This window comes from Brienomyrus brachyistius, unplaced genomic scaffold, assembly GCF_023856365.1.
Source record: "Brienomyrus brachyistius isolate T26 unplaced genomic scaffold, BBRACH_0.4 scaffold33, whole genome shotgun sequence".
In the NCBI taxonomy this organism is placed as follows: domain Eukaryota; kingdom Metazoa; phylum Chordata; class Actinopteri; order Osteoglossiformes; family Mormyridae; genus Brienomyrus; species Brienomyrus brachyistius.
In genome coordinates this window covers 2,074,073-2,101,294 of record NW_026042308.1, presented here as the reverse complement: position 1 = coordinate 2,101,294, position 27,222 = coordinate 2,074,073, and the positions used below count along the sequence as shown (strand labels likewise).

The following is a 27,222-nucleotide window of genomic DNA, read 5'->3' as shown; positions in this document are numbered from 1 at the left end:
AGCGTGTTATCAGCACTCAGTTCAAAAGCCAGCATCTCTGATGGTGTGGGGGTGCATTAGTACATATGGCAGGGGCAGCCTGCATATCTGGAAAGGCACCATCAATGCTGAAAGGTATATCCAGGTCCTAGAGCAACAGATGCTCCCATCCAGACGACGTCTCTTTCAGTGAAGACCTTGCATTTTCCCACATGACAATGCCAAACCACACACTGCATCAATTACAACATGATGGATTCGTAGAAGAAGGGTCCGGGTACTGAACTGGCCTACCAGCGGTCCACATCTTCCAGCCATTGAGAACATTTGGTGCATCATAAAACTAAAAATATGACACAGAAGATCTAGGACAGTTCAGCAACTAGAATCCTGTATCAGACAAGAATGGGACAACATTCCTCTCCCAAAACTCAGACAACTGATCTCCTCAGTCCCCAGACATTTACAGACTGTTGTTAAAAGAAGAGGAGATGCCACACAGTGGTAAACATGGCCTTGTCCCAACTTTTGTGAGATGTGTTGCTGCTGCGACATTCAAAATTTTTCCTTACGATGATGCATTTTCTCAGTTTGAACATTTGATATGTTTTCTGTTCTGTTATGAATAAAATACAGGTTCATCAGATTTCCATATCACTGCATTATGTTTTTATTTACAATTTGCAGAACGTCCCAACATTTTTGGAATCGGGGTTGTAGTTTGGAAAGATGTATCTGCCATGTTAAGCTTTATTCACTGGGGCGGCTTCCTGATTCTCTCATGACAGCAGAAGAGAACCAGTGACATCAGGCTCCAGCACACAGAGACACAGCAGGCAGGAAGGACAGTTTTCTATGCAGCCCTTTGTACCCAGTGACATTTACAGTGATTCACCTGATTAGCAGAGCTAAATACCAGCATCTGATTCACAATCCTCAGTCAAGAAACTGGTTAAATAGCTTGTTGGTTAAATTCAGCACCTACAGGGCTAATGGGCCGAATCTGTCCTTCAGCACCTACAGGGTTACCCCCCCTATAACTTCCTATGCAACCAGCAAACAGTGAATCTCCCCTGCTACCCCACCCCTCAATAAGGCTCTGCTTTGTTTATCAATGGAGCTGCCTGCTCTGTGAGCGACTGGCCCACAGCCGCGCCGGCCTGGGACTCGCAGGTGAGCAGGGAGCGTCAAACGGGGGGGGGGGCGCCTATCAGCTTGTTGCCCGCATCACTGCCTCCCCGCTTCTGTACCAGCTGGTCCCCGGGCCCCCACTAGCCGGAGTGATACTGCTGCCTAAATATGATGAAACATTACGCATCATCATCCTGCACCTGTTCTCCATCCCAGTGGACATAATGTGCATGATGTCATCAGCGTGCGCCACTCAATCTAGTATGTCCTACTGTCTTACAGAATACTAACCGCTTCAGGGGTCATCGTTTGTCTGTCAGCCAGCAGCAGTGAGGGAAAACATACACACAGCTGTCCATGAACTTAAGTGCTGGTGATGCTGCCTAAGACCTTCAGAACGTTCTTATCCCATTAGGATGTGATGGGGATGTGCTGACCGGGGACAGGGGGAAGCGTGAGAGTGGGTGGGAAGGGGAGCGAGCAGTATGAGCGGAGGCAGGCCTCTCAGCTTACACCACCCAGCTGTCGGGGCCCAGCGCCCCCCGGTGTCCATTACCACAGGCGCAACCCAAGGCAAACACAGTATCTGCCGGTGCTATAGAGTCCCCCGGTGTCCATTACCACAGGCGCAACCCAAGGCAAACACAGTATCTGCCGGTGCTATACCGCCCCCCAGTGTCCATTACCACAGGCGCAACACAAGGCAAACACAGTATCTGCCGGTGCTATACCGCCCCCCAGTGTCCATTACCACAGGCGCAGCCCAAGGCAAACACAGTATCTGCCGGTGCTATAGCGCCCCCCGGTGTCCATTACCACAGGCGCAACCCAAGGCAAACACAGTATCTGCCGGTGCTATAGCGCCCCCCGGTGTCCATTAGCACAGGCGCAACCCAAGACAAACACAGTATCTGCCGGTGCTATAGCGCCCCCCAGTGTCCATTACCACAGGCGCAACCCAAGACAAACACAGTATCTGCCGGTGCTATAGCGCCCCCCAGTGTCCATTACCACAGGCGCAACACAAGGCAAACACAGTATCTGCCGGTGCTATAGCGCCCCCCAGTGTCCATTACCACAGGCGCAACCCAAGACAAACACAGTATCTGCCGGTGCTATAGCGCCCCCTGGTGTCCATTACCACAGGCGCAACCCAAGACAAACACAGTATCTGCCGGTGCTATTGCGCCCCCCGGTGTCCATTACCACAGGCGCAACCCAAGACAAACACAGTATCTGCCGGTGCTATAACGCCCCCCGGTGTCCATTACCACAGGCGCAACCCAAGACAAACACAGTATCTGCCGGTGCTATAACGCCCCCCGGTGTCCATTACCACAGGCGCAACCCAAGACAAACACAGTATCTGCTGGTGCTATAGCGCCTCCTGGTGTCCATTACCACAGGCGTAACCCAAGACAAACACAGTATCTGCCGGTGCTATAGCGCCTCCTGGTGTCCATTACCACAGGCGTAACCCAAGACAAACACAGTATCTGCCGGTGCTATAGCACCCCCCGGTGTCCATTACCACAGGCGCAGCCCAAGACAAACACAGTATCTGCCGGTGCTATAACGCCCCCCGGTGTCCATTACCACAGGCGCAACCCAAGACAAACACAGTATCTGCTGGTGCTATAGCGCCTCCTGGTGTCCATTACCACAGGCGTAACCCAAGACAAACACAGTATCTGCCGGTGCTATAGCGCCCCCCGGTGTCCATTACCACAGGCGTAACCCAAGACAAACACAGTATCTGCCGGTGCTATAGCGCCCCCCGGTGTCCATTACCACAGGCGCAACCCAAGACAAACACAGTATCTGCTGGTGCTATAGCGCCCCCCGGTGTCCATTACCACAGGCGCAACCCAAGGCAAACACAGTATCTGCCAGTGCTATAGCGCCCCCCGGTGTCCATTACCACAGGCGCAACCCAAGACAAACACAGTATCTGCCGGTGCCATAGAGAGATCAGCACAAGTCATACACACTGTGACGAGCTATAACACAGGCTGTAACTCTGCCAGGGGCTGATCTGGGCAGCTAGAGGCACATCGGGGAGGAACAAAGGATGGGGGGGCAGTTAGACTTCCTCCTGACGTGGCAGGGCAGAGTCTGGCAGAGGAACACACCAGACCTCTTATCTGCAGCTGCGTAACTGGCCCAGCTGCGCATGCAGGGCAGACAGCCTGAGAGCTGACAGGGCCTGGAAGGGCTGCGCGCTTTAGGAGCTCGATGGCTACCTCCAGGTCAGAGTTCCGACTCTTGCGGCCCCCTCCATCTGCATACTCGGACCGGATGCTAGTGAACGGCAGCACAGCCTCAGTCGGAACAATCTGGGTCGCCCTCCGCGGCCGTAACGCTCTGGGTCGCCCTCCGCGGCCGTAACACTCTGGGTCGCCCTCCGCGGCCGTAACACTCTGGGTCGCCCTCCGCGTCCGTAACGTTCTGGGTCGCCCTCCGCGGCCGTAACGCTCTGGGTCGCCCTCCGCGGCCGTAACGCTCTGGGTCGCCCTCCGCGGCCGTAACGCTCTGGGTCGCCCTCCGCGGCCGTAACGCTCTGGGTCGCCCTCCGCGGCCGTAACGCTCTGGGTCGCCCTCCGCGGCCGTAACGCTCTGGGTCGCCCTCAGCGGCCGTAACGCTCTGGGTCGCCCTCCGCGGCCGTAACGCTCTGGGTCGCCCTCCGCGGCCGTAACGCTCCGGGTCGCCCTCCGCGGCTGTAATGCTGTTGGTCACGCCTGCTGGGGGGAAAGTATGACTTATTTTGACAAGTCTGGCTCATTTAAGTGAGAATTCCGTTCCATCAACGTGTCTTAAATTAATCCCAGCTGAGCTGCTATGGTAACTTAGGTGCGTGAACAAGTTTGGTCCGGACCAGGTGAACTGTCTCGCTTAGTTAAACTCTGTCTCAAAGAACGTCTGTCGTGTGGGAACAGATTCCCAAAAGATTGTTTCGTTGGATGAGATCATTGGCTTCCGCAAAACGTCAAAAAACAGGGAGCAATTTTTCAGGCAATCCGAGCAGGACCTTTTATTAGAGGGTATGACGAATTCAAAGATTTAATATGTACTAAAGGAAACGCATCAAAAGTGACCAAAACCAGAAAAGACGGCTGGCAAATAGTGTCCGACAAATTAAACGTGTATTAAAGTAGGTTTTAGTTATTGTATTTATCACTTGAATGTAGTATTATGGTTCCAGTGTTTCATCATTCTTTTATTGTCATAATTACAGTTAAAATAGAAGCACAATCATGCAGGACATGGGAACAAGTTAAAGTAAAGTACAAACACGGCATTTCATTCATATGTACATATATATATATATATATATATATGTACATATGAATGAAATGCCGTGTTTGTACTTTGCTTTAACTTGTTCCCATGTCCTGCATGATTGTGCTTCTATTTTAACTGTAATTATGACAATAAAAGAATGGCTGGCATGTACCAACTACCCCAGGCAGCCGGCGTATACCAACTACCCCAGGCAGCTGGCGTGTGCCAAGTGTCCCAGGTGGCTGGCATGTACCAACTACCCCAGGCAGCCGGCGTGTACCAACTACCCCAGGCAGCCGGCATATACCAAGTGCCCCAGGCGGCTGGCATGTACCAACTACCCCAGGCAGCCGGCGTGTACCAACTACCCCAGGCAGCTGGCGTGTGCCAAGTGTCCCAGGTGGCTGGAATGTACCAACTACCCCAGGCGGCAGGCGTCTGCCAAGTGTCCCAGGCGGCTGGCGTGTACCAACTACCCCAGGCAGCCGGCGTATACCAACTACCCCAGGCAGCTGGCGTGTGCCAAGTGTCCCAGGTGGCTGGCATGTACCAACTACCCCAGGCGGCTGGCGTGTACCAAGTGTCCCAGGTGGCTGGCATGTACCAACTACCCCAGGCAGCCGGCGTATACCAACTACCCCAGGCGGCAGGCGTCTGCCAAGTGCCCCAGGCGGCTGGCGTGTGGCAAGTGTCCCAGGCGGCTGGCATGTACCAACTACCCCAGGCGGCTGGCGTGTACCAAGTGCCCTGTGGCCTGACTATAGACCCAGAGAGACATGCATGCTAGTGGGCTGTAACACTGTTACCTCTCAGGGCTCTTTCTGTTACACCCCACAGGGGGGTGCATTTCATGGCTTGCACTATAAATGTTGCCACTCACAGCTTGTAATATCCTGAGGCCTCAGGGCACTGGCCCCACTGGCCCGGTCCATAACCCAGCCGAGGCTCCAGGAGGCGCTATCTTGGGGCACCTTCAGCCTCCGGCTCATTCCCCCACCGTGAGCTAAGAAGCGCTACTGGGGATCTTTCCTGCCTGCTGCCGTTAGACACCACAATGCCTGCTGTCGATGTGCAGCCCCCACAGCCAGCCTTAACGTCCCATTTTTAATGTGGTAAAAGCTGCTCTCTGTTTTTAATCATATAAATAACATAACACTTTGCTGCTGAACACAAGAGAATTTCCCCTCTTGGATCAACAAATAATCTTATTTTATACTCAGGGGATGAGAACCACTACAGTGTCACATTAATTATGATCTGAATCAGCAAGTATTTAAACGTCACCTTTGGCAAAGAAACCAATAGTCTTTCTCTTTTTTTGTCTGATGATAGTAGTTTATTGTTTAAGCCACACAGTTTGACTAAACATGTTAAACTAAAGCCTTCGTCTGAATATGATCTAATGAGTTCATGAGAGTGAAATTATTTGTTATCAAAACAGAAACATCCATCTCACGAGACGACAATCTATTGTCGAGTCATTCTTTAATGGACATGCAGGGGGGTAACAGGCAAACCAGTTTTTTCCAGCTCTGTGCTGAGGACTGAAATTTAAAATCCACTTTGCAATTAAATAACTTCCAATTCCGGCTCGCAGAAAGTCAGGTTTTACAGTAATCCTCATCCATTTACCTCAGATGGTATTTATATAGAATACAGACAAAACTTTTGTTTAAATTCTCAAGGTGATGGAATCTGTTAAAGGTAAAAATTGGTGCATTCATTATAAATATGTTATTTCCTCATAGCTTGTATGTGTCTCTGTGCCATTTGACTGAGAGTCTGAATGTCATTAACAGTGTTTGTTTAAATGCACATTTACCTTTGGTCTGTAGGAAAAGGTCCCTCTCTGAAGTTATCTGGGGGGCCCATTGACCAGTCACTCTTCATGGAAACACAGCTGGGTACAGGGGAGTCTGCTCTCTTCATCAGGACACTGTGGGCAGCGAGAGGAAACAAATCCTCATGGTATAAATATAATTCATACAATGGGGACGGCATCACACTGCTGTTTATCTTTCTGCTCTGCCTTCATGTACTTTGATATGCTGTGAAGCTCTTGATGTAAACAGACTTATTTACAGTCAGCTGTTAAGGAAATTGTCTCATCTAAAATTTAGATATTATATGAAACTTTTAGTATGACCGTTAAAAACCTCCATAACTAGACTTGACTGATGTTCCTTTTTACCTGTTTATATATGTTTTTGTTTGTTTGTTTAGTTTTGTTATGTGGCCATTTTGTATAGGAGGGATGGTCTGTTACTCGCCTCTAGTATAAAAGAACTGGCTGATTGTGGAAGAAGACGGAGAAGACAGAAGATGGCGAGGTCTTTTTATTAAGCTACACATATTAAAGTGCTGCCCACTGACCAGCCCCAGCTAGGAGCCCAGTTTACTTTTATGTTCTGGTCTGACTATAGACCCAGAGAGACATGCATGCTAGTGGGCTGTAACACTGTTACCTCTCAGGGCTCTTTCTCTTACACCCCACAGGGGGGCGCATTTCATGGCTTGCACTATTAATGTTGCCACTCACAGCTTCTAATGTCCTGAGGCCCCAGGGCACTGGCCCCACTGGCCCGGTCCATAACCCAGCCGAGGCTCCAGGGGGCGCTATCTTGGGGCACCTTCAGCCACCGGCTCATCCCCCCACCGTGAGGTAAGAAGCGCTACTGGGGATCTTTCCTGCCTGCTGCCGTTAGACACCACAATGCCTGCTGTCGATGTGCAGCCCCCACAGCCAGCCTTAACGTCCCATTTTTAACCATTTAAAATTTTTTATCTATATTTATTTACTGAACTATATGGTATTTTCAGGATATTTTCTTTGTGTTCTGTGTACTTTTTAAACTTGTTATCCTACAGAAATTTCATTCACTTCTAAAAATGTTTACTTATTTTTGCACTGAATCAGCAAAATTTAATTCTCACCTTTGGCAAAGAAACCAATAGTCTTTCTCTGTTTTGTCTGATGATACTGGTTCATTATTAAGCCACATTGTTCCATTAAACATGTTAAACTGAAGTCTTAGTCTGAGCATAATCTAATGGATTCATGAGAATGAAATTATTTATTAACACAGAAGCATCCGTCTCACATGTTGACAATCTATTGCTGAGTCATTCTTTAATGGACATGCGGGGGGGGGGGGGGGGGGGGGCAGGCAAACCAGTGTTTTCCAGCTCTGTGCTCCAGACTGAAATTTAAAATCCACTTTGCGATTAAATAACTTCCAATTCCAGCTCGCAGAAAGCCAGGTTTTACAGTAATCCTCATCCATTTACCTCAGATGTTATTTATATAGAATACAGACAAAACTTTTGTTTAAATTCTCAAGGTGATGGAATCTGTTAAAGGTAAAAATTGGTGCATTCATTATAAATATGTTATTTCCTCATAGCTTGTATGTGTCTCTGTGCCATTTGACTGAGAGTCTGAATGTCAATAACAGTGTTTGTTTAAATGCACATTTACCTTTGATCTGCATGAAAAGGTCCCTCTCTGAAGGTGAGTGGTTCTCCCATTGACGCGTCACTCTTCATGGAAACACAGCTGGGTACAGGGGAGTCTGCTCTCTCCATCAGGACACTGTGGGCAGCGAGAGGAAACAAACCCTCATGGTATAAATATAATTCATACAATGGGGACGGCATCACACTGCTGTTTATCCTTCTGCTCTGCCTTCATGTACTTTGATATGCTGTGAAGCTCTTCATGTAAACAGACTTACTTACAGTCAGCTGTTAAGGAAATTGTCTCATCTAAAATTTAGATTTTATATGAAACTTTTAGTATGACCGTTAAAAACCTCCACAACTAGACTTGACTGATGTTCCTTTTTACCTGTTTATATATGTTTTTGTTTGTTTGTTTAGTTTTGTTATGTGGCCATTTTGTACAGGAGGGATGGTCTGTTGCTCGCCTCTAGTATAAAAGAACTGGCTGATTGTGGAAGAAGACGGTGAAGACAGAAGATGGCGAGGTCTTTTTATGAAGCTACACATATTAAAGTGCTGCCCACTGACCAGCCCTAGCTAGGAGCCCAGTTTACTTTTATGTTTTGGCCTGACTATAGACCCAGAGAGACATGCATGCTAGTGGGCTGTAACACTGTTACCTCTCAGGGCTCTTTCTGTTACACCCCACAGGGGGGCGCATTTCAGAAGCAGATCCATCCATTTTTATGCTGATCCAGACCAGATGATTCCTGCTGGGGCCTCTGTGAACATGAAGGGTAAGTAGATACATAGATAAATACACAATATCGAGTACTCAGCATTTTTACATCAAACTGATGAATTGTGTCTCCATTCTGTTATGTTCCATGTGTAGAATTACACATAGTAAAGAGGTTTAGTGCAAAATTTCAATGCCACATTTTTTAATAAATATATGTATAAACATCCTCTCCTGGAGATGACACCTTATGGTGGTGGAGGGGTTTGCGTGTTCTAGTGATCCCAGGAGCTAAGCTGCCCGGGGCTTTATGCCCCTGGTAGGGTCACCCAAGACAAACAGGTCCTGGGTGAGGAACCAGACGAATTGCGGCTCATTAGACCCCTTATGATGAGTAAAAACATGGATTCACGTTCTCCCTCCCCTGGACGCGGGTCACTAGACTTTTATGGATGGAATTTCTAGGCTCAACCAGGGTGTTGAGGGTGTCCGGTTTGGTGACCTCAGGATTGGGTCTCTGCTTTTTGCAGATGATGTGGTTCTGTTGGCCTCATCGGACCGTGACCTTCGGCTCTCACTGGAGCAGTTCGCAGCTGAGTGTGAGGCGGCTGAGATGAGAATCAGCACCTCCAAATCCGAGACCATGGTCCTCAGCCGGAAAAGGGTGGAGTGCTCTCTCCGGGTCAGGGAGGGGGTCTTTCCCCAAGTGGAGGAGTTTAAATATTTCAAGGTCTTGTTCACGAGTGAGGGAAGGATGGAGCGGGAGATCGACAGGCGGATCGGTGACTGCAGTGGGTGCATGTATACAGCAGTGATATTCCAGCAGACCACGGGAGGGCAGATGTACTTAAACAAAGTACATCTACACAGTACAGTACAAAAACCACGACCTCCATCACACCTATCACCCCCCCCCCCTCCCCTGGAACTCAGAATACACGAAGCGGATGTGAGCCGGCTGTTCCAGAAACAGAAATCCAAGAAGCCCCCAAACCAGACGGTGTCTCCCCCTCCTGCCTCAGAACCTGTGCTGATCAGCTGGCTCCCATCTTCACCCGCATCTTCAATAGATCCCTGGAGCTGTGTGAAGTTCCCTCCTGCTTCAAACGCTCCACCATTATCCCGGTCCCCAAGAAACCCACCATCACAGGACTGAATGACTACAGACTTGTCGCCTTGACGTCTGTGGTCATGAAATCCTTTGAACGCTGGGATTTAGCCCATCTGAAGGACATTACAGGACACCAGCTGGACCCCCTGCAGTTTGCCTAGCGGGCAAACAGGTCGGTGGATGATGCAGTGAATATGGGGCTGCATTATATATTGCAACATCTCAACCGTCCAGGAACTTATGCCAGGATCCTGTTTGTGGACTTTAGTTCGGCTTTCAACACCATTGTGCCTAATCTCCTCTCCTCCAAACTCTCCCAGCTCAACGTGTCACCAGCTACCTGCCAGTGGATCACCAGCTTCCTGACAGACAGGAAGCAGCAAGTAAGGCTGGGGGGGTCACTTCTGAAACACGGTCCCTCAGTATCGGTGCCCCTGAAGGATGTGTCCTCTCCCCACTGCGCTTCTCCCTCTACACCAATGACTGCACCTCCAGGAACTCAGCTGTAAAACTCCTGAAGTTTGCAGACGACACCATCATTGGGCTCATTCAGGATGGTGATGAGTCTGCATACCGGCAGGAAGTGGAGCGGCTGGTACTCTGGTGCAGTCAGTACAACCTGGAGCTGAACACGCACAAGACTGTAGAGATGACAGTGGACTTCAGGAGACGTCCGTCATCACTGCCCCCCTCACCATATCAGACAGCCCGGTGTCTACTGTGGAGTTCTTCAAGTTCCTGGGTACCACCATCTCCCAGGACCTGAAGTGGGAGACCAACATCTCCTCCATCCTCAAAAAGGCCCAGCAGAGGATGTACTTCCTGAGACAACTGAGGAAGTACAGTCTTCCACAGGAGCTGCTGATCCAGTTCTACACTGCAGTCACTGAGTCTGTCCTCTGCTCCTCCATCACAGTCTGGTATGGAGCAGCCACCAACCAGGACAGGAAGAGACTGCAGCGGACCGTACAGACAGCAGAAAGATCATCGGTGCCCCCCTGCCCTCCATCACAGTCTAGTATGGAGCAGCCACCAAACAGGACAGGAAGAGACTGCAGCGGACCGTAGGGACAGCAGAAAGATCATCGGTGCCCCACTGCCCTCCATCACAGTCTGGTATGGAGCAGCCACCAAACAGGACAGGAAGAGACTGCAGCGGACCGTACAGACAGCAGAAAGATCATCGGTGCCCCCCTGCCCTCCATCACAGTCTGGTATGGAGCAGCCACCAAACAGGACAGGGAGAGACTGCAGCGGACCGTACAGACAGCAGAAAGATCATCGGTGCCCCCCTGCCCTCCATCACAGTCTGGTATGGAGCAGCCACCAAACAGGACAGGGAGAGACTGCAGCGGACCGTACAGACAGCAGAAAGATCATCGGTGCCCCCTGCTCCTCCATCACAGTCTGGTATGGAGCAGCCACCAAACAGGACAGGAAGAGACTGCAGCGGACCGTACGGACAGCAGAAAAGATCATCGGTGCCCCCCTGCCCTCCATCACAGTCTGGTATGGAGCAGCCACCAAACAGGACAGGAAGAGACTGCAGCGGACCGTACAGACAGCAGAAAGATCATCGGTGCCCCCTGCCCTCCATCACAGTCTGGTATGGAGCAGCCACCAAACAGGACAGGAAGAGACTGCAGCGGACCGTACGGACAGCAGAAAGATCATCGGTGCCCCCTGCCCTCCATCCAGGACCTGTCTCTCTTAAGATCCAGGAAAAGGGCAGGAGAATCATCACAGATCCCACACAGCCTGGACACAGACTTTCTGAGCTGCTGCCCTCTGGCAGACGATATAGAAGCCTGCAGACCAGGACACCCGACACAGGAACAGCTTCTCTCCCCTCGCCATCTCCCTCCTAAACAGCTGATCTGTCACACTGCTAAACACCTACAGCACTGCAACTGCACTCTATGTACAGTCTGTGGGATATATTTCTGTAATCTTTGTATTTTCTGTATATAAGATTTACATTGTTTACTATATCTTATTGTTCATTTACACACTTTGTGTGTATGTATGTGTGTATATATATATATATATATATATATATATGTATGTAGATATGTACACATGTGTATATATATATATATATATATCCATAAATATATTTATATTTATAAATAGTATAAACATATTATACATACAAATAACATTTTTATACATTTTTTTTACAATTAGCTTTATATTTATAAATATAAATCCATATTACATATTCAAATTGTAGATTGTTATTGTTTTTACACTGTTGTGCTTGAGACCATCGACCGGAATCTAATTCCTTGTATGTATTCGCTCACATACTTGGCCAATAAACGCTGATTTCCAAGGGACCTAAAAGTAGTGACAAGTTTGGGGATAGAATTTAATGCTTTATTTCCAGTAGGTTGTGCATGTTTGTAACATTGTAAAGTGTTTTTATAAAAATTGTATCATAACTTGAAAACCATGTCAAACACTGTACAGCAGGGGTCTCCATCTCCGGTCCTGCAGAGCTACTGTCCAGTAAGTTTTTCTATCCTACCCGGCTATTTACCTGAGAACAGGTGTGACTCATCAGAAGCCAAGAAGTCACATGATCTCGTACAGGACGACCGCTTAGAGTCTAGCTCAGCTCCAAACTATTTAATTTCTCCACCATTTAACCTCCAAATCGCTATTACAACAGTTCAGTATATATACTTTAACCATGTCGAAGTCACAAAGATTTTCCCATTTTTTCCTCACCTCACACTCACAAGAAAAACACTGACAAGAAAAAAAAATCGGCTCGACAAGTATCCGCTAGTCACTAAGGCGATGACTCCCATTCTAACGCGGGCGGTGCCGATTCTGTGCTGGACCGAATTTTGGCTCGTATCGATGGTATTGAAAAATCCCTAGACGCCTTGGACGATATAAAATTATCAATTTCCTCCACTGGGAGATCTCTTTCTAGCTTATTACTGTTAATGATTTGTTGTGATTGTTCGGCTCCACTACTCACGGTTTGGCGGAGTGCCCCCAACCCCCGCCCCCAGTGGACATACATATAAGGTGATTGATGCATGCATTGATTCTGATCGTATATGGACTAATCATCCCGAGATTCAAATACGTCGTCCATGATTCACCCATAATATTATTGTACCATGGTTGAACTGCACAAACATGTTTTCATTGGTCACTTATATAACTTGTTTTTCAAGAATAACTTCTAACAGAAAGAGTTAGAACACCTGTCTTGTCTTGTCTTGTCTTTCTCTGGGGAAATTGACGCTTACCTTGCTTCTCCCAGGGGAAAAGAGGAAACGTTGCCTAAAATGCTTCGTTACCACAAGCGCAAACCCGCCGTCTGTGTAAAAGTGAAGTCTGTGTCTTTAAAATCACACGGTGTGTTTATTTTCCGGTGAAATGTGTGACCCCCCCTCCGTATTTACCCCGGTAGGTGTAAGCGATGTGTGATTCATTCCTGCTCGATGGCTCTGCTGCCATCTTACACTTACACTTATACACACACACAACACAATTAATCATATATATATATATATATATATATATATATATATATATATATATATATATATATATATATATATATATATATATATATATATATATATATATAGCGCCTTTCACAACAGAGTCGTTTACAGTATTAATTGTGTTGTGTGTGTGTGTGTGTGTGTGTGTGTGTTATTCAGCTGCGCTGTGGGCTGTGTTTGACTTATTGTTTACCGATTATTAAAATCAGACTTGCGAACTATTTGCTTTATACAGTTTAAATACGACTGCAAAGTATAACTACAATTAATCAGCACATTTCAGATTGGAGAACACAGAACAGATCCGTGGTAAAACCTGTAATTTTAAACCATTTAATAAAATGTTAATCCTTGAGTTTAACCCGGATGTTTCGGCACACTAGCATTAATCCCCAACACTTAAAAAAGAAAAACTTAATATAGCAAAATATTACAGCCTTAGTATTACAGCACAGTATATTAGGCGAACTCATGCCTGAGTGTAAGTAATTAAATATTATTGATGTTAATTCGAAAACTCTTCTGATACACGTACAGTAACCTACTGTGCTGTGCGGACGTATATTTAATGTTTAATTATACTGAAAATTTTAAATCCCGCAATATATGTAGGCTGTGTTAAACATATCAATTTTATTATTATTATTATTAATATAATCTTACCTTGAAACATAGAATACCTTTACATTATTCCAGAATCTTAATAAAATGGCGACTCTGCCTTTAAAATCCCGACACTTAATTTCACTTTCGTTTACAGGCAGGAGATGATCAGCTCCGTTTCATGCAAAAAATGGACACGGACTCAGCGGCACATCGTAGGATTTTTGGGGGAAATTATCTATGTGACTTAATAATTAGTAACAATAACCGCAATTCGGTTATAACACACACATTCAGCATGATCGTGCATGTAAAACGCGGTAATGCAATAACACTTAAATCATTCACAGTGGCGATGTGAGAAATTTAGAAATGGGGGGATCAAAGCTATTGGGGGGGGGGGGGGGGCGTCAAAGACAAAACTGTGTAATTTTATAATTTCATCAAAATATATTAACTGGTGCAGCAAAGTAAAGGTCAATCTAAACACTTGAATCACACTTTTTTATTTCCAATGCTGAACAAGTACAGGTAATATATTTTACAGACAGAACATTAAACAAAACAAGAGTAAAAAGATATTCAGACAGATCTGTAGTGTCAGTGTGTCCATGCATTTTGTGAGCCTGTCAGCGTGTGTCATCCCCTCCTGTCCCCAGTGGCCTGCAGTATGGTGTGGCTGTGACCAGGTATGACAGGAGAGGCTACCGCCCACGACAACACCAGCTCTTGTTTGGCCCTGGAGCCACACTGATCCGGCCACATCCAGATAGCAGAGCTCAGCAGTAAGGGGGGGGGGGGGGGCACACTGATCTGGCCACAGCCAGACAGCAGAGCTCAGCAGTGAGGGGCCGGGGCCACATGGGTCAGGCTGATGGGTTTGTCTTCATAGGCATCTCCTTCAGCTCCCTAAGCGATGGCATTTTTGTTCTGCATTTGCCCTATGAGGAAAAGAAGAAGGTAAGAATCGGCCTCAGACCTGATCATGTGACACATTCTGATCATGTGACCATGAAGTTATGTGTCTTCACTCCAGTCTCTGCCCCAACTGTCGGCAGGTGAGGCAACAGTGCTAACCACTGCACCACCATGCCGCCCCTATGTCAGGATTATTTTTTCAAGTAATGTAAATATCAGTTGCTAGACTTGTCATGTATGTTTTGCTACGAAGTTTGCATCATGATTAACAGTTAAAATTACAGTTTGAACGCCAATGATCTTGAATGCAAAAAATGAATATGCTGCCTCATGACAACGCATGTAATGCACTGTACCTACACAGATTATGAAACCGACCTTGCTGATGTCAAGTGTGCATGAAATGGGATATAATGTAGGAACTTAACTTAATGTTCTAGTTGTAATTATTCATTTCATCATTAAAGTTTTCCTATAGATATCATCTGAGATTCAATAGGCAAATTATTTTGTGAAGGCATAGAAACTTTAATAAGAAATACAATCCGGGTCCGGAGCCTATCCCGGAATCAATGGGCACGAGGCAGGGAACAACCCAGGATGGGGGTCCAATCCATCGCAGGGCACACTCACACACCATTCACTCACACAGGCACGCCTACGGGCAATTTAGCAACTCCAATTAGCCTCAGCATGTTTTTGGACTGTGGGGGGAAACCGGAGTACCCGGAAGAATCCCCACGACGACATGGGGAGAACATGCAAACTCCGCACACATGTGACCCAGGCAGAGACTCAAACCTGGGTCCCAGAGGTGTGAGGCAACAGTACTAAGCACTGGACCACCATGCCACCCACCAGAAAACCATACATGTTCTTAATCTCAAAATCAGTTCATCGTTTTCCCAGAAGGTGGCAGCACATCAACACTGCAACCTTGGACAAGGATCGCCGCACCTTTTCCTGCATTTGGAGCTGTTTCATTCCCTAATTTTGCGACTTATCAGACTTTAGGCCGCCCTTTCTTTCTGTATGGGACTGCTGCAAAGTGACAGCCTGTATTCTGTTACTCATTGTTTGCACTCTTCATAGATTTCAACACTCAGATTCTTGGTTAGATTGGGGTATTTTCTTTTTGTTCTCCGTTTATTTGTATACCAGTGGCTGCCTCTATTGATCTGGCTGACTAAGATTTGATTGGTCTGGGGTGGTGGTGTTCACACTTTCACCGTGTGCAGTATATTTGTGTGGGGATCAGTGTGGTGGGGCACAGGTGTGTGTGTGTGTGTGTGTGTGTGTTTAGGGGACTCCATTCCCCTTTTTGATCAACTTCACCGGACACCTGTTTCTTGCTTGGGTTTTGTCAGCCAGTGGCCAAAGGCTGGTTGCTGGTTAATTTTTTAAGGTTGTTGATGCTAAAGCGCTTGTCTTGTTTCTTGGTTTTATATTTTCAACAAACTGTCAATAGTACAAACATGTCCAGCTCCATTCAGGTAAATAAACTTGTCTGCTCTTAATTTAGAGTAATTTTTCCTGTGGTGAAATTCCCCAGGTGGCATAGTCGTGTCCTTGTACTACTGACCGCTCTCTGCCACAAACACTTTACCCTAAACCTAAGCCTAATCCTAACCCTAACCCTAACCATAGCCCCAAACGTCATGTCCTGCCACCTCCCTGACGTGGCTCTAATAAGCCATGCCTGCTGCTCGTTGGTCTCGCGTCTCGTTCCATCCCTCATGTTAAACCCAGCCCAGAGAAGATGGATCCAGAGGATGTCCTGCTGGACTGCCCTGGGTCCTGCTACGCGGGTCCCTCCTTCATCCCAGACTCCGGTTACTCTGGTCCCAGTTTCTGGTCACCAGTATCAACAGGAGCCCAAGAAAGCGGCAGGCAGAATGTCTGTCTCCCAGAGAGGGTTTGCCAGTCTCTGCTCTTGCCCTGTATGTCCCTTGCCATCTTCCTGTTCCTGTCCTGTAGTCTCCTTGCTGCTCTACTGCTCTGCGGTTCTCTCATCACCTCCCAACCCCTCACGTCCTCCGGCCCTGCTGGCCCCCCCAGACCCTCTGGTCCTGTGATTCGGCAGAGTTCAGCCTCACCTGGAAAGGACCCTAGGAGGGTCCCCAGCCCCGAGTCTTCGCCTGGCTTCCCTGGATGCCCCATCTCTCCTTGTCTTGTGCATCCTGTGCCCCTGTTCTTGTTGACCCTCCACCTGTCCGTCCTGTTTTGGGGTCTGACAGGACTGCTGTACCTGTGGTTCCTAGCTTTTCCTTTATCCGCTCCATGTCCTTAGTGATGTCCTGCAACTGCTCTTATGTCTGGTGTTGCTGTCTGTCTAGTGCTCTGTCTAGTCTTGTCTGGTCTTGTCCTGTCTACCATCTGTTCTGTCGTCCCCTGTCTAGTCCAGAGTCCAGTCTGGTTCCATCCCTGTTGTCTAACCCCTTTGGACTTCATGGCCGGAGCGCATGCTTTTGGTGGGGTGGGGGGGTACTGTCACATTAAGCAATGCCATTTTTATCCACTATGCCTGTCCATTTATGTGTCGATGCATGTTCTGACCATCCATGCTCTCTGCCTCCCCACATTTCCAGGTGCTGCCCAGGGGGGGGGCACCATCTCAGCTGGAGTCCTGGTTCTGTCCCATGGAGGGGTGACACTGCGAATTGGACCTGCTAACTGTGTCATCCTGGGTGCAGCCTTGAGTGTCACCCTACATAGGCCAGCGTGGAGAACAGGCTTATTGACAGACTTTAATCACACCTCACACCTGGCCTTTAGCAAGCAGCTCCACTCTTTTCTGTTCTCAGTAATATTAATCTGCCGGGGGGGGTTGGGCAGCCAGTTGTCCATGGACCCCCAGAGGTCTGTTTTATCTCCTTACTTGGTGGTTTTGGTTCCTCTCCTCCGTTGTCATCTGGCTTTCTTTATTTAATATCTTTCTTTCCTTTTTCCCGTTGTGTATCACTCTCTTTAATGATGTTGTAATGTATGACTACACATCTATGTAAAGTGCCTTGGGACGACTCTGTGAGGCGCTATATAAAAATGAAATTAAATGTCCCGCCTCCTCCCTGACGTGGCTCTAACAGGCCATGTTTGCTGCTTGTTGGTCTCATGTCTCGTTCCAGCCCTCGTGTTAAACACTCCCAGCTGTCTCCAGTCTCTTCCATCATTAGTCCTCCATTTAAGTGCTTCCTGGTCCTGTGTTCCCCAGTTCGATCACTGATGTTGTGCCTTACGTGTTGCCGGTTCCATAGCCTCCCATCCTGATCCCAGTAAGTCCCTGTTTGTTGTCTGAGAAACACCTGCTGCACGAGTCTTTCATCCTGGTGACCACGACACCAACCACCAGTGATGTCTGTGGAGCCCAGAAATACCAGCCTAGCTGCACTAGTGCCCAGGCAGCACCTTGACAGCAGCATGTTTGCATTGTTATATTTGCCTCACTTGTTCACCACTTTCAGCAACAGTATCTTCTATGTACTAGAACTGTAATCATATGTGAGTGAGTATGTCTGCTTTGAAGGAACAGAGATCCCACCTCCTTACTGTAGGTACAGAGACCCCACACCTACCACAATCACACATACTGTTAGGATTTATTTAAAATTTATATTTTAATGCTACAAAATTATGACTGACTATGAACACAAAGCTGTCAAGTCCTGCCTGGTGTGTCTGGCCTCTTACTGTGAAACTGACCTGCAGCTTCACAACAAACTCCACCATGCAAAACAGCACAAGCTCATTGATGCCACCGGCCATCTGAAGGACAAGGTCTGTTCCCACCATGACAAACCGCTGGAGGTCTACTGCCGTACCGACCAGCAGTGTATCTGTTATCTCTGTACGATGGATGAACACAGAGGCCATGATACAGTCTTAGCTGCTACAGGAAGGGCGGAGATACAGGTCAGGCTAATTTAAAAGAATTTCCCCTTTCTATCTAAAAGAATTTCCCCAAAGGGATCAGTGAAAGTATCAATTATTGTTATTATCTAAAAGTTAATTTTAAATAAATGGATTTTGTCTTAACACCTGTTAGTGTAATTGCTACGAAACACTCAGATCAAGTCTGGTTCGGTAAAGTTGTCATGACCTACTTGTCCGGTCTTACTAGCGGGGTTACTAGCTTGTCGGATTTAAGGTAGTCTGGGCAAAATGTAAGTAAACGAATATGAAGTCCATTTAAACTGTGGTACCTTACATCCGACAAGTTACCCCGAGAAGCCAGTAACCCTTCATAGTACAGAAGAACTCACTAGAGCCACAGTACAGTAAGGCCGTGCCCGTCGAAGATGTTTGTACGGGACGCCATGACACTCAAAATAAAATAATAACTATATCAAAAAATATAAATAAAATGATAAATATTTCAATAATGTATCCTTTTATTTTTAAATAATTTCATAAAATTTCATAAATTTCATAAAATTATATTTCATAATAACACTTGTCTTCTATGTATAATTTTTAAATTTTACAATTTATTGTTTCGTAATAATGTTGCGATTTTCATTAGACAATCATTATTATAAAATAATATTTTCACAATAAAGTTTAACTTTTCACATTATCCACATGCATATTTATACTGCATCAGGAGGTGTTTTGCAGGATTGGCACTGCAGCCACCGGATAAAACTCACACTGTTCCATTGGGACTGGTGTGGTGCTGAGGTGTCACCCACTGCACGGCTGCACTCAGGTTCTCAACCCTGAGGTGGTTCGTCGTGTGGTGGGTGCGGTAAGGCACTGTACTCAGTGTGTGCTCCTTACCTCCGTACCTTACCTTGCCTTACCTTACCTTACCTTACCTTACCTACATCAACACAGTACAAATGTACATGTTAAAAAAGGTCTTTCGGTACTAAGATGTACGTAGATTAATACTTTTCTATTCAAGGTTAAAGGGTTCAGCCTTTAAAGCATTGTGTTGGTTGCCATAGGATAATATTTTGGCTTTCAATGATAACCAGTGAAGCTCAAAATTTATGACAATATTAACAAAGAGGTTCATTGTTTTGTCTGATATGCTGAATTATGTCTGACTTGGAACAAATGAAGTAAAAGTAGTCAGGGCTGGAGTGGGACTGAATATCTAACCAGGAATTCAAGCCCCTGGACAGCCCAATATAAAACTATATAAACAATTACACTGTTATTATATGTTTCTATTCACACATTCATATGCTTGGCTACTGAACACACATTCTTACCTACATGCTTTCATTTTACCTTCATGTCATTTTTACCGGCACATTTCACTAATATTAATAACGCGTGGAGCAGCTTTGACATAAATAATGAAGCTTCGTCTCAGTGCCTGTCCTTGTGTCTCTTCCCCGTGTGGCCAGCAGCCATCGCTGTCCATCCCCTTTGTCCTCTCATCGTCTTTGGCCCTAGTGTGTTCTTCCTTTTCCCCAATGGCTGCATTTGGCTCATTGGGATGAGTGTGTGACATAGAGGCTGGGACCAGCTGGTTATGGGTTTGAAGCAGGTCAGGAACCAACCACACCTCTTTCATTTAATTATTGCTTTTCTATTCTTCCCAGTGTTTGTTAGTTCTCTGTTCTGCTTGTGAAGCTTGTGCCTTGTTTTATTATGTTCCACATGTTTCTGTACTTTCTAAGTATTGAATTCCTTGTATGTGTTTCTTACTTTCAGTGTTTGTGGGAGTTTCCCTAGTCTTGTGTTCATTAATATAAGTTACTGCACTTGTTGCCTGTTTTCCCTGCACTGTTGTTATTGGTTAATTGTCTCACATCTGTCTTTGTTAGTTCGCTACAGCAGCCTGAGCATTAGATTAGCTACAGAAACCTGCAATGCAGGTTGTGTGTCTGACACAGACAATCACATTTTGTGCAGCGTCAGTGTGAGCCATCGGACTTTATTCTGTATTCCCCACTCCTCCATCAGGCTGCCTCGACTGCAGCCATGTTTTCTGCAGAATGAGACTCTGGGAATTTTCCTGCTCCCAATAATACGGTCGACAGCTCAGTCTTATCATTTATAAAATGGCATTTGACTGCTAAATAAGCTTCCATATGTATGGATGTCCACATGTCAGATGTTAGTCTTACTGCTTTGGCCTTTCTCACCTCTTCCTTTGCTTTCTCTTTTTCTATCTTACATATTTCTGTCACCAAACCCTTTCATGTTCGCCTGGATGGGAGAATGTAGGTTGGATCCAGGATCCCCACAACCTCCCTAAATCCTGCGTTATCCACTATGGTGAAGGGTTGTGCATATTTACCAAAGCTTCATCAATCATTTGTTTCTTGGTCTCTATACTGGGAAAATTATACAGATTATTGGGTAATACCCTCACCCAAATCTGATATTATGTATTCATACAATTATTATTATCATTCATACAATTATTATTATTAAATTAATTATTGAAAATGAATTATTATTAAATTATTATGATGATTAAAACTTACGCTGCAGTGTGTGTGTACGCCGAAATATGTGCTGTACAACAGGTTTGAAACCGGTAATGAGGATTGTGCCACATTTTCAGTTTCCAAAGCAGTCACATGGTTGAGTGCAGAATGAAGCTTCAGATGACCATGGTCACGTGTTCAGGGTGGAACGAAGGAAACTGAAGCTGTGCTTCAGAATGTAGTGAATCGCTTTTTTATTGTCAAGCTTAACATCACTAGCTGCCCCATTCCCTCTGTTAGTCTACGTGTCATTTTCTTAGCTACTTTTTCCCTGGTGAGTTTTGACCCCTTATTGTTCCTTTATTGTGTGTCTTTCCAGTTTGGCTCAGTCTCCTTAATTCCCTTTGTCTTGGAGCTTTTAAGTGGATCCTCACCTTGTTTCCCTGCCTGCACCAGGCTGCGCCCCAACATGCACATTAAATATATGATATGTTCAAATTCTGAAGAATCTTTAATGAATCCCATTTTACACATTTTCCTTTCTGAATTTGCGTGGAACATCAGTGATGCAGACTTTGACACAGTTTCCATATGAATGGGTCACAACAGTCCAATATTAAACCAACTTCCCAGCGGATTCAGAGGTTTCAGTGTCGCAGGAGAAAAGATGCATTATTGTTGTTCACAGTGCAGTTTATACACAGTGGCCCATTATCAACTGACATGCGATCTGACATCAATCTAATAGGACGTCAGTTGAGTAGCCGGTCCTGCAGTGCAGCCCAGGACACATTCGCCTTCACATTGCTATAAGAATGTGGCCATATGCAGCCCAGACCACCTCCCAATGTGGGTTGAGTGATCGGATCTCAATGTATCTTCAATGCGTCCTGGGTAATTAGCGCTGTCCACTTGTGATTGGATCACCCAGGACGCATGTTAATACCAGGTGGAAACAGGACCAAAGGGTCTATGTCCATTGTATCCTACCTACAGTCAATAAATCATTTATGAACATCCATCCATCCATCTCCTAACTGGTAATCCAGGTCAGGGTCAGGGGGAGTGCCTGGAGCCTTTCCCAGGCAGCATAGGGCCCAAGGCTGGGGTCCACCTTGGACAGGATGATAAATTAATGTGATCTCAGCTAATGAAACAAACTTGTTTTGTCATCTTTTTTCTTATCTGTAGAAACAAATGGGTGAAACACAGAGGGAATTTCAGCAGAGAATTCAGATGAGAGAGAAGGAGCTACAGGAGCTGAGAGAGACTGTGGGCTCAGTCACAGTGAGTATGAACCTGAGGAGAAGATAACAGCTGGCTTGTGATCATAATGAATCTTCTCTCAGATTCAACAGATTGCAGATTTACAGACTTGCGCGGGTTAATCAAATTAATGCTGCTGTGGGTTATTCTGGGTCAGTGGGATAAAGTTGCTGGATTACAGAGTTTAACCAAGAGTTGCAGCAGTAGTAGCTTATTTATTTAAAAAAATACCATAAATGCCTATTTGAGAAAAATGCAACTTTTCACAACCCAGCGTAATGCAAATAAACACTAAAAAAGTCACCTATTAAACTGAGACCTAATGGTGACAACCAACCTGCCCCATACAGCCACCAGTCTCTGCCAAATCCCTGCAGCTGACAGTGTATGAGCTTAATGAGGGATCATTTCCAATCAGTGCTGGCTGGGTTTCAGTACCTGAGGCATCCAGCATGGTGTCGCTCCAAACCTCAGCCCTGTGCTGTTTTTATACCTCCTGTCAGCTCACATCTCTATTGTACAATGAGGCTCTCTGGAGTCTCAAAAGGGGCCAATTGTAATTTACTCCCTGTGTCACCAACAGAGCTCAGCACAGTCAGCAGTGGAGGACAGCGAGAGGATCTTCACTGAGATGATCCGCTGCATTGAGAGAAGACGCTCTGAGGTGACAAAGCTGATCAGAGATCAGGAGAAGGCTGCAGTGAGTCAGGCTGAAGGAGACATGGAGAGACTGAAGCAGGAGATCGATGAACTGAAGAGGAGACACTCTGAGCTGGAGCAGCTTTCACACACAGAGGATCACATCCATTTCCTCCAGGTAACAGAACAGCTACTTTGGCAATAAGGAAACCAGAGCATTCAAATGAATGCATATTGCCATTTGTATTTCAACTAGTCTGTCATTGGTCAGATGTTAAAGGTTCTGTTAATTAGATTGCAATACACATTTGTGTTGATGAAGCTGTTTAATCAGACTGTGTGTCTGTAGAGGCGCCAGGCTCTTCCTGTCACTCCTGAAGCTGGATTTGGACCCAGAATCTCTGTCAGTCCCAGATCTGATTTTGGGAATTTGAGGAAGGCGGTTTCTGAGCTGAAAGATCAACTGGAGAATTTTTGCAGAATGAAAATGGCAGAGATCCATCACGCAGGTTAATACATTTTCTAGTCTGTTCATGTTAATATAGACCAGGGCTGGCCAATCTTACCCAGAAAGGGCTGCTTTTGCTGGATTACTAATTAGAGGACTGATTGGCTGAAGGGTCTCACACCTGGGGTTGAACAGCTGACCTAAAGGTTACCCCAAAGACCTGCGTACACACTGGACTTTGCGGGTAGAATTGCCCCCCCCCCCCCCGATGTAGACCGTGCAGAGAGAGTATGCAGTACAGTCAGCCTCACATTTGTGTGACCAAGTCAGTTTGTTTACAATAAGTTTAAATCTTTGTGATAACTGGTGAAAGAGCTCCACATTCTACTGGCTGCAAAACCCAGATCACATGAACCATGTTTCTTCTACATTATAGAAACCAAAAATCTGTATTATGTGTAACTTACTATGATTTGCAGTTTGTTAAAATGCCTGTGATTGTCCCTCATAATGATAATACCCCACTGCTGTTATCTCCACAGTGAGTGAAGTCCATCTCCCACAAGTAAATTCCTTTTACTCACATCCCTGTTTCTCTCTGTCTCCTTCTAGTTACCAAAGACACCGTCCTACCGGTATTAGTGCCCAGGACCAGAGCAGAATTCTTACACTGTGAGTCTGTTCACACACTCGCTTCTCTCTCCCTGTATGAGGTGGAGTGTGTTTTATTGTGTTTCGTTTTCTGCTGCCAGTGGAGCTTCTCTTTCTCTCTCCCGCTGCCTCCTGGTCTTTCACATTTACATGAGCTTTTTATCTCAGTGGACTTTGAATCCAATTGCTAAGTAAGGCAAGTTTATTCAGGGTGCTTTTCCACTGCACCAGGTTCGGTACTTTTGGTTCTTTCCCTTTTCCATTAACTTCCGGTCAAGTACCAGTACCAGAAGTTCCAGTACCAAAAGCATCATTGCAGCTGGGGTACTTTTTCGATACTTCGGAACTTTGGTGTGGGACTTACAAACACGTTCATTGTCAATTTAAAAAACAATTTTAAAAAGGCTAAAAGCCCAAAATACAAATAAACAGTTAACTAAAAAGAAGTGAGATTGTAGAGGCAGCGTATGACTAAACTCCTGCTAATTTAATTTATTGAAACAAAGCAGCAACAAAAACGTTTTAATTCCTGATTATAATGAACTGACAGTGTTAGCAGACCTCAGGTCTTCAGGAAGCTTGTTCCACAGACAGGGAGCATAGACACTAAAAGCTGCTTCAGCCTGCTTGGTCTTCATTCTGGGACACTGAGTAAAGTTTCAGGGGTCTGGATGCTTCACAAGGTTCAAGGAAGTTAGTGCCATTTAGTGCCTTGTACACAAGTAATATTTAATTATTAATCCTGTGATGCTCAGGAAGCCAGTGCAGTGATTAAGGAGCTGTGTGATATGCTCCACTTCCTTGGTGTTAGTGAGGACTCTGGTGGCAGCATCCTGGATGAGCTGCAGCTGTCTGACTGATTTATTACCAAGACCTGCAAAGACACCATTTCAATAGTCTAGCCTGCTGGAAATAAACACATGAAAAAGCTTTTCCGTATCTGGTTTAGAGAGAAATCCTTCTCTCTCTCTCTCTTATTGGGCTGGTTTCAGCTTCCGTTGGGCGGATTTTAAGCAGACCTTGGGCTGGACCTGGGAACACTGTACTGATGCCTCATTTCCACCAACATGGAGCCGGTGCTGGGCTGGTTGTCACGTGATGCCTTTTCAGAACCTGCCTGTGTTTCCACCAGTTTAGAAAATGAACATAGGTGACAGTGAAAGTAAAGGTTCATATGTATTCCGTTTTGTGGGATTTGTTCTTTTCTGTTCCAGAATAAGTTTTTATAAGCTGCCAACTGTCCTTTTAATGATCACGCTATTAAAGATGCCAATAACTGAACTTTGTAATCTGCCTCATAATCTGCGGCATGGTTTTCATTTACAATGCAAAGTTACTCCGATAATAAGCTGGCTAGTTGTTTTACTGCTGCCACCGGAAATATTAGACAAAACTATACTGGTTATTGACTGAATTATCCAGGTATGTGGATGGTTTGGACACGATGGCCCCTCCCACTTGCACTGATGTTATGAGAACTATTTTTTTAATTTTTTGTGGTGACCTGTAGCCTTGTGCCTTTGACTGAATCACAGCCATGATATACCGGAGTATCTTCTCATATGTCATTGCTTAATTATACTGCACTCATAAAGCATTCTAAACACAGCTATAAATATTTATAAAAAAGCATAACACATTATATCCACCATTATAACGCTTTATGAATGCTTTATGACACACTCAACTATAAGGCACTATAGATACCTTCATAATGCAATACAAAGCATCCTTAATGCTTATACCGATCATTATAATGCATTATGAAGGTATTTATAGTGCACTAAAGATGAGAGCTTCATACATCATTCATTATGCATAATAAGCATGCCTATAATGTGTTATGCCTTTTGATAAATATTTAAAGCCATGATTATAATGCATAACAATGGATTATTATTTGTTGTGAATTTTACTAACAACATGGCCTTAAGTGTTCCAGAGATTTTATAGTGTTCCGTAATCTGAGCAAATGGAAGCATGTAGATGTTGAACAAAGAGGCTCGGTCAGATTTATAATTCTAATTGGTGATCAGTGTTGACACACCACAGCACACAGTGCACAACACCGAAATGTGTCCTCTGCATTTAACCCATATGTGACATCGTGACATAGCAAGGGGCAGCTAATTCAGCGCCCTGAGAGCAGTGTTTTGCTTAGGGTCCCTCAGCAGTGCCTTGCTGGTCGGGGATTCAATCCAACAACCATTAAGCCACCACTGCCCACTGCCAATAACGGACCCTTGAGGAACTCCACATGTAATTTCTGTTCATTCAGATTCATAATTACCCTTCTGACAGAAAGTAGTGCCTGACTTGTAAAAATAATTCAAACCCATTAAATACGGCGGCGGCTCCACCTCCTTCCCTAAGTGCTCTAGTCTCACTGATAAAGGGCAGGTAGGAGTAGCTGGTTTGATCAGGGCTGCTGCATAGTTTTCATTTGACCCCATTTCAGTTTAAAGCATAAAAATCAAGGTTTATCCTGATAATACAATCAGTCATTAATAATGATTTTCCAGCCACAGACCTGATATTCAGTAAAGATCAGTTTAATGTATTAAACACATTGTCTGACCCAGTGTGTAGGTGACACACAACTGGATTCAGATGAGAGAGAGTAGCTGTGGGCTTTGATGCACTTTGTTCCCCCTGAAGTCAGTCAGAGCAGGAATGGCTGACACTGGGGCTGCTCCTCACTGCCTAGTGTGGGCTGTAGCTACAGCAGGGGATCCAAACCAAGTCAGCGGCGGGCGGTGGGGTAAGAGCCCAGCCTGTCCTAGATGTCATCATGCACTGTAATGCTGAAAGCTGGGAAACTGCCCTCGCTTTGTTTGGGTAGCAGGAACTTTTGGTATCACTCAGTAACAGCTCATCAAAACCTTTTATCTGCATCCTTATCTTGTGTGAGCTGTCTATGGGCAGTGAGGTTCGGGGGGGGGGGGGGGCTTCCTTCCCTCACATTTGCCCTTTTTGTCTATTCGCTGACTGTACTTTTTTTCAGATTCATTAATATTGTCCTAAGACGGCACCCGCAGTCTTACCCAAACTGGCTGTGACACTGAACATCTCCTAAGTCTGTGCTTTAGGGCCATGA

General features: G+C 45.7%; 2 protein-coding genes across 3 annotated transcripts in view; one reads left to right on the top strand and one right to left on the bottom strand.

Moving 5' to 3' along the window:
- The window catches only part of LOC125721465 (NACHT, LRR and PYD domains-containing protein 12-like), a 338,153-nt gene that overhangs the window by 16,950 nt on the left and 293,981 nt on the right, over positions 1 to 27,222 (bottom strand). The window contains exons 4-5 of the mRNA XM_048997390.1: positions 7,872 to 7,985; positions 6,216 to 6,329 (exon numbers count right to left, since the gene is read on the bottom strand). Of these exons, the coding sequence (XP_048853347.1) occupies positions 6,216 to 6,329; positions 7,872 to 7,985 (228 nt within the window). The remainder of the gene's footprint in view (positions 1 to 6,215; positions 6,330 to 7,871; positions 7,986 to 27,222) is intronic.
- LOC125721482 (tripartite motif-containing protein 16-like) overlaps positions 18,213 to 27,222 on the top strand; it is a 109,157-nt gene continuing 100,147 nt past the window's right edge. Inside the window, exons 1-5 of one of the 2 annotated variants that reach the window (XM_048997426.1) lie at positions 18,213 to 18,644; positions 22,313 to 22,408; positions 22,971 to 23,204; positions 23,376 to 23,535; positions 24,087 to 24,146. In XM_048997426.1, coding sequence (XP_048853383.1) covers positions 18,366 to 18,644; positions 22,313 to 22,408; positions 22,971 to 23,204; positions 23,376 to 23,535; positions 24,087 to 24,146 — 829 coding nt within the window. In that variant the 5' untranslated portion in view covers positions 18,213 to 18,365. Of the gene's footprint in view, positions 18,645 to 22,312; positions 22,409 to 22,970; positions 23,205 to 23,375; positions 23,536 to 24,086; positions 25,088 to 27,222 lie in introns of those variants that run through there. The other variant, XM_048997424.1, reaches the window with a different exon arrangement.